General features: G+C 51.8%; 1 protein-coding gene across 1 annotated transcript; it reads right to left on the reverse strand.

Moving 5' to 3' along the window:
- Positions 1 to 305: 305 nt before the first annotated feature.
- Positions 306 to 2572, reverse strand: TGME49_316690 (hypothetical protein). Its single transcript, XM_002364792.2, has one exon. It carries the CDS (start codon positions 1469 to 1471, stop codon positions 1037 to 1039), a length of 435 nt encoding a protein of 144 aa, XP_002364833.1. The 5' UTR covers positions 1472 to 2572; the 3' UTR covers positions 306 to 1036.
- Between the last annotated feature and the right edge of the window lie 4651 nt (positions 2573 to 7223).

A 7223-nucleotide genomic window follows, 5' to 3' on the forward strand; every position in this document is an offset into this window, starting at 1 on the left:
TTGTGGGAAATCTGTCAATCTGCATCAGATGCTAGTCATTTCTGACAGGTGCATCTCGGAGGTTCATCTAACGTTGGCCAACGGGGTTCACAGAAGCCAAGGGCTTTGTCTGTGTTCGGAAATACAGTAGAGGCTCGTTTGGAGAATAAGCGAGTCTAGCCGTATTTCTGCCAATGGGTCCACTGTGCGTGTTCAGTTAGACTGCCTGAAATCTTTATATCGAACGGAGGGAACAAGTTCTTAAAATGGTGGCGAGACACGTGCCGCCTAGCAGGTGCTTGTCGTCAAGCGTGGCTAAGCTTCGACGCGGAATGAATTAGCCAGAGCGTCTCTGCCGCAAAAAATGGCAGCCTGCAAAGTTCGGAAGTGCCAGACCACTTGTTGTGATTACTACGTCGAGTTTTAAAAAAAGCACGCGGCCTACAGACACCAATTCTGGTCGTGTCTTGGACACCGGTCCGCGGGCCCTCTGGGGAATCCACACACGCCGGCGCCTCGTATGTTCAAACCTTTGGATGTATTTCACCGATGGCACTCCTCTGTACGCGCTGAGGCGCGTAAGACGAAACGACAAAAAAGACAAAACCTACTTCCGTAGACGCTGAACGTCTCATTGTAGAACTTAGACGCACACTCCGCACGCATGGATCGCGTCTACGGGGAGTACTCATGTGGTGCGGATGCATATTCAACTTCTCATCGCCTTGGCTTCTCGAGACCAACAGTGTCTCACCTTTCGCAGCTTGGAAAACTCTCTGCACAGCGAGAGAGCCGCCTCTACCCCGTGTCGACAACCACTTTTTTTTCTCCTGACACTCTGGGGTCGACAGCGCAGTGCTGTCGGGGCACAGAACCTTCAAGAACGCGCTGACTGCTACCAGAAGGTAAATGTGAAATCCCGGGCTTTTTCCTCTTGTCATGTTCTTTTCGAATCCAGCAGCGTCGGGAAATCCCGGATCCCGCGTGACAACGCAAAAACAGTGGGGCCGTAGTGGGCCGTACGGCCCAAAAGACAAGCGAGATATGGTTCGGCTTTTTATGAGAGCCAGCCTAGGAAGGCAATGAAGACAAATGCGATGGTGGCTGCGTTCCAGAGAGAAAGCGCGACGGCAGGGATCGTTGCAGAGCAGTCTACCCAGTTGCGAAGGGGAATGCCCGAAGCCCCGCTACAGTTGCTGGAGTCCCAGAGTTCCTGTTTCATTTCCGTAGCGGTTCGCGTGAGCAGGAGAGGATTGCAGTTTCCCCAGGGGCCAGGGCAGGCCTTTTGCCCTGTGCAGACTTTCAGGCGAGGACAGCAACTCGAGTTATCTTTGCACTGGTCGCTCGACACGCATCGAGCACACTCGCCGAGGAACTGTGTCTTTCCGCCGCACACCCAAGGCTCTGTCGCCTGTGCTGCAGCCAAGGTGATGAACGTACTGGCGACGCCAAGCACAACGAACAAGTGATTCAGGGCAAGTGCCCTCATCATGGTTGTTCGAGAGACTGGAGATTCGCGCGCAAAGATTTCTCTGCAGGACGCAGAGGGTACGAATAACGGGATCCTGGAAACGCGTCGAGAAACTCGACTTCTGTCCAAAGTCCACAGCTGTCGTCGGGTTCGGGACTCGCGGGAGGAACCAGGAAGGAACCCAAGGCAGAGTGCCGATGCCACTTTCCGTGCGAAAGACCGGCTGCATCACTTGCTTTATTTCTCACCTCCCATAGTCAAACGGACTGTCTGCACAAAAAAACGCGTCTTCCTGGAGAGCGTCTGACTGAGGCTTCCTCTTCCACCCAACGCGACGACGGGCTGACGAGGCAACTCGTGCAAAAGTTGCGCGTTCTTTGCGTAAATTCGAATCAATCAAGACGCCCGAGAACGGGAGCTCTACCCTGCATCAGGGCTGGCACTGAAACCTGTCGGGTCGCCCTTCCATAGACCCGAGAAATGAGGGGGGAATACCACTACGCCCTAAAGGAAGAGGGGTGGCGCCGCACAGCCGCGACGGAAGCAAACGGCGCGACAGCCGCTTGTCGCCAGGGGCGGCAAAGGCAGGGGCCAGGAAGGTGCCTCGTCCACGGTTCCCGCGCATGGCTCGTCGAGAAATCAGACGCTCGCTTTTGAGCTTCAGAAAAAACCACCACTTACTCGTGGCTTCCAACAGTTACATACACGCTGCGGTTTATGTCCAGGAAGGTTTCACGGATACTCCCTATGCGTGGCACGCACCGCGACCGTCACACTAAGAACCCACGCGCCGCTACGCCACATGCGGTCGCGCCTGGGGTAAGGTACGCCTTTGTGCTTTTGCGTGCCCCTGTGAATCATCCAGGGCGGTAACTCTCCCTACCTGAGGAAGAAAAATGCAGCATACCCGTTTCTACATGAACAGAAAGCGAACGTAGCGCTTCCCTCGGAGACTGCAACGCGTAGAGGTTCGGGCGACGGGGAGAAACGGCTCTGAGTGGCAGTTTTGTGAGGCTCTTTACGTAATAACCCCTTCAATTGAACGCAGACACTTCCCTGAGCGACCTAGCTTCAAATTCTACCTGTCAAACCGAAAGACAACAGCAGAAATCCAGAAATTGCACGCATTCGCTCTCCAGCACAATCCCAAACATGAAAATAGGTCGGGCCCTTTCCCGGGGCCAGCTCAGCTTGGGGGCAGAAGACATCCTATTGGTTCCACGCTGACTGTCGAAAAAAACGTTACTCTCTCTTCACCTTCTGTAAGTAGACTGAGATGCTCGTACCGAACATAGCCACGTCTTGCAAATAAGTCTGCGTAAAAGGCTGAGATAGCTGTCACTGCCCCACTCCAGGGTTGTGCGTGACGATAGTGAAATCTGTCGGGACCACCGTGACCATTAACGCCCACGGGTCAGGTGCTCGGTTAAAAAATACGCGTTTTCTTGTTTTCTGAAAGCGTCCCTTCGAAGAAACAGAAAGGTGCACCACGGTGTGCCTCAAGGACAAAACATGGAACAGGCAACACGTGACAAGTTCCTGCCCTGCGCTCCGCCTCCACAATCCGCCACAAACTTCCACAGTCGGGATGAACCAATGCATACTTGCAGGGCAGGACTGTTGTGCCCCATTTCTCTTAAAAAAACAGGATAGTCTTCAATCTAGTCCAACGCATGTGCGGACAGATCCCATAATGTTGAGGGAGTGACCTGGTCCAGAACTGGCACCTTTCGAAAGTCTGCAGAAAGCACATGTGTGAAGCGAAGAGCTTGCGGCAGCCTCTTTCCCTGGAGTATCATTTCTCCGTCGTAGGAGTACGCGTACACGGGGATTTTTCGAAACATGTTTTGATACCTTGTGTGTGTCAAGAGAACGGCTTGTGGGGAAAACGCGCATTTGGTGAGGCGCCTGGCAGGGCGCAACAGCATTCCATGTAGTTGAGGTTGCCTCTCTAAACCGCATGTTATCTCCCGTACAGGTCACGCTTCACACTGTAACAATATTCGGCCAGACTGAAAAAAGTCTTCAACAGAGAAGTCTTCAACTGTCTGCTCAATCGGGCGAGCCACGTCCGCCAACCGTGTTGAAGAGGGATTTCCGTGACTACACTGCATCGTAGGTTTCGTGATAAACCGAGACTTCTATAGTAATGAATCTGGTATCATAGCTCATCTAACAAGAAGCAATGATTACTATCTTAATGAAATCAGGAGTGTAGTGTACCTGGCAGAAGTGCCCCCTTAATTCAGCCAGCTTGACATAGTATCTTGCAAGAAGCACAGATTTCTATCTTAATGAAACCACGATGGTACTGAAGCTTTTGTACCTTCTCTCATCAACACTTGGTTGATGGATGCAGATGTCTTTGTTTGTGGGCGAAAAAAAAACACACAGTCGGACACCAAGGAAGTACCTCCGTATCAATGCAGAGCCACCAACAGTGAGGAGCCTTAAGAATATAGTTACTCAATGCTTGCGAACTGAACAGACGAAACGTATGAATATAACTTCTGAACTGACATCCCACGGTGTTTGGGTAAATGAGGCTGTCTTCAACAACTTCCTGTCACTGTCGTACCCCTCCTGGGTTATCACACACTCCCGGAGAACGCTGCCCATGTTGTGTCACTTACAGCTCCGTGAATAAAACGAACGAATTCGCATACATTAGGTTGTTTGCCTGTGGCTAGCGAATGACTCTGGTAAATGGAAGTGCAGGCGGTCGCCTACTTCCATTGAAATCGTGGTTCAGGCGGTTGCTGCAACTGCAGTGGAGTATGTGCTTTAGTGAGTCAACATTGGTCGTCAGCTCCCCGCCACCACATGAATTGTAAATCGTTGACAAGAAATGCCGATAGTGCATGTGATGAACTGTGGAATTTGGGTCGAAGCCATGAATTACGATGGCCGTTCCAACGCGCCCCGCTACGGCAGCGACGCTCTAAGAAGGGGAGGGGTGAGGCTTGCACGTCCAGTAAACTGACAAAGGCTGGTTGCCTGCTCTTCCTGGACAAGCACGGTGCACGTAGAGAGACGCGGTAGAGATTCACTCGACGGATCCTGGAGGGTCAAGAAGCGGCTCCTCCCCCACTGCCAGCAGGTGCATGGATCTTCATATCGAACAACAAATTCGAAACCTTGCCCCCCCGATGTCGCTTAAGAATGCCACTGTGAAGTGGAATTCGAGTAAAGATGCCAAGGAATTTATGCGAAGTGAAAACACATGTATGCATGTGCCCCGGCGAAGGAACTTCGGACGCACCCAATGTACGGGTCGTCGCCTGCTGCGAGGTCGTTTGCTGGTCCGGATTTTTTGGCATAATTGGACTGAAGGCCATACATGCAGTTGCAAGTGAAATTGAAGATTTGTTTCTTCGATGGCCGTGAGAGGAGACATGCTTAATGAAGACGGCGAGCGTGCGATGGGAAAGTCGTGTGTGCTGCACGCTGGTGTGGATCGTGGTGGTGGTGCTCTCTTTTGCCACATCATATTCCCCACTATTCACTGCCAAGTCACAGCCCAGGTAAGCGATGCATGCTGCAGGACGGGGCACTTTTTTGCACGACTAAATCGCAGATACAAACTTCACTGAATTTCAAGGTACTTCCCCGTTGCGTGCGTCGAGACCCGCGACTGCTGGAGCTGTCAGGACACAAAAGAGTGATATTCTTTTCCTCAGTCTCTGTTCCCGGCAATTATTCCCGTGATTGATTGACGTTCAGCTGCTGTTATACACTCATTCGAAACACATTATTCATCGCGGCTTCGGTGTAAAGGCATTGTTCATGGCGAGTGTTCGCATGTATGGTTGAAGCTTAGCAGCTAATGCCACTCATTCAAGATATACTCATGTGTCAGAGGTTCAGTCTAATGTTTCCTATACAATATAGATCACCTACCGCCATACATCGTGTCCGTGCTGGTCTGTCCTTACGAATGGCGCAGCACACCTGACAAAAGTAGCCAATCTAGAGCATACAGGAAGAAGGCTGTCCTCTTTCACCACTCTCGTGACCAACCATGGCCAGGGAAAGTGCCGACACAAACCCACCCTCCTACAACTGCCCAGGCAAACGCGGTTGATTGGGTAGGTTCACGACCGCGGGCTCTTGCCTCGTTTGATGGCCGCGACACCACCAACAATGGTGAAGACTCAAACGAACGTCCTTCGAGGGAACAACACCCGTCAGTAGCACCCAGTCGAGAAGGCAGCCCAAGGCAATCACAGGCGGTTGCTGGCCCGTCGAGTGGGGAGCCTATCAGACCATCCCCGCTACGACCTGTACAACCTGCCATACATTTTCAATCCCTCTTTTTCGGTGGCGCCGCTGTGAGTCCAGGACCGTTGAGAGGGGCAACTCCCCCACCCATGCCACCACCTGCCCCCCTTCTTCCACCTCGCCTATGCCGACAGTGTCGGTGGGATGAAAATAAACTTGCTGAACTCGATGGAGAGTTCAGGGCTGGTCAACAAGACATGCGCGAAGCAGTACAGCAGCAACAACGACTGCAGCAGATGAGGCAGCGTTTATCGGTTCCATCTGGAGGGATAGCTGTCTCTCCGGAAGAATTGTCAGTGCTTGACGCTATAATACAGGAATCAGCGAGAAATATAGAGATGTTGGAGCAGAAAAACCGCCTGCTGCGGGAGACCCGATATTTGTTACTACATCTTATGCGTGCTCGCCATGGACGACAACAACGCTCTGAGACGCGACGACGCATGACTGCGCTTGCCAGATTGTTTGGCGGTGTCGTAGGGGCGGCGTGGCAGGCCAGACTCCTAGGAGCTCAATATCAGGCTGACGACCGAGCTGCCGCTTTTGAGCAACAACGAGAAGAGCCAGGCGCACCTGCAGGAGCAAATCAGCCTCAACCTGATCAGGGAGGTGGAAATGCTCAGGCATTGCCAAGAAACGAGCCGCCTCGACAAAATGCACTTCGCCGCGGCAGGCCGGGTCCTTAAAGATGACTTTTTCTGGTATACGGAAAGACTCCTCCCTCTCTCGGCTTCGGAATTATACAGGATGGGGACTAGAAGAAGCGATAATGTGCGGGTTAGGGAGTCGATACTCTCCAGATATGCAAATCTTCGTATCAATTATTAAAGACGGGAATCAGTCGCACAGGGAGCAGGCTACGTGGTACAGCTGATCGAGGTCTCGTGAAGGTTCTAATATCCCACCTCGGTTTACCAAACGACTGCTTGTACGAGACGACTCGTTGCCTGCAAATAATTTTAGCGGCCTTCTAGAACAGATGACAACTCATGACGTTTCGCGTAGAGGGCAGCAAAGTTATCCGCAAGGAGAACAGTGATGATGTGCGGGGTCCCGTGCGGAATGGTGTGTTGATGGTCCTTATATGGAGATGTGTTGTATACAGTTGAGTCTTTTCGTCCTTACCACATGTGTCCCGCAGCAAGGCGCAAATGCCTGTTGTTATCGGGATTCTGTCGTCCGCAGACGGAACTTGCAATATGTAACTTTATCCTGGATGATTGCATATTGGCGACTAAACGTCAGTGAAGCCTAGAGTCTTTGTATAACTGAAGTTATGGGGATTTAACTGCTGTTGGGATTCCTCGATTAGTTCCACATCTGCTTTGTATAACTGCTGCCTTTCCCAATTGCCTTCTATTTTAAAGATGTGTTGGGGGATACTCTGAATCTGCTCCACATGAATACACGTATTGCCGCCAATATCAACGTTGGACCGAGCTGATGTCGCAGGGACTGATATATCTGACTTTCCCGCAGCACCGAATTTTGC

This window comes from Toxoplasma gondii, chromosome XI (genome assembly GCF_000006565.2).
Source record: "Toxoplasma gondii ME49 chromosome XI, whole genome shotgun sequence".
Taxonomy (NCBI): domain Eukaryota; phylum Apicomplexa; class Conoidasida; order Eucoccidiorida; family Sarcocystidae; genus Toxoplasma; species Toxoplasma gondii.

Bases quoted from the DNA above. Each gene is read 5' to 3' on its own strand.
- TGME49_316690 (XM_002364792.2), bottom strand. From the start codon at position 1,471: ATGATGAGGGCACTTGCCCTGAATCACTTGTTCGTTGTGCTTGGCGTC.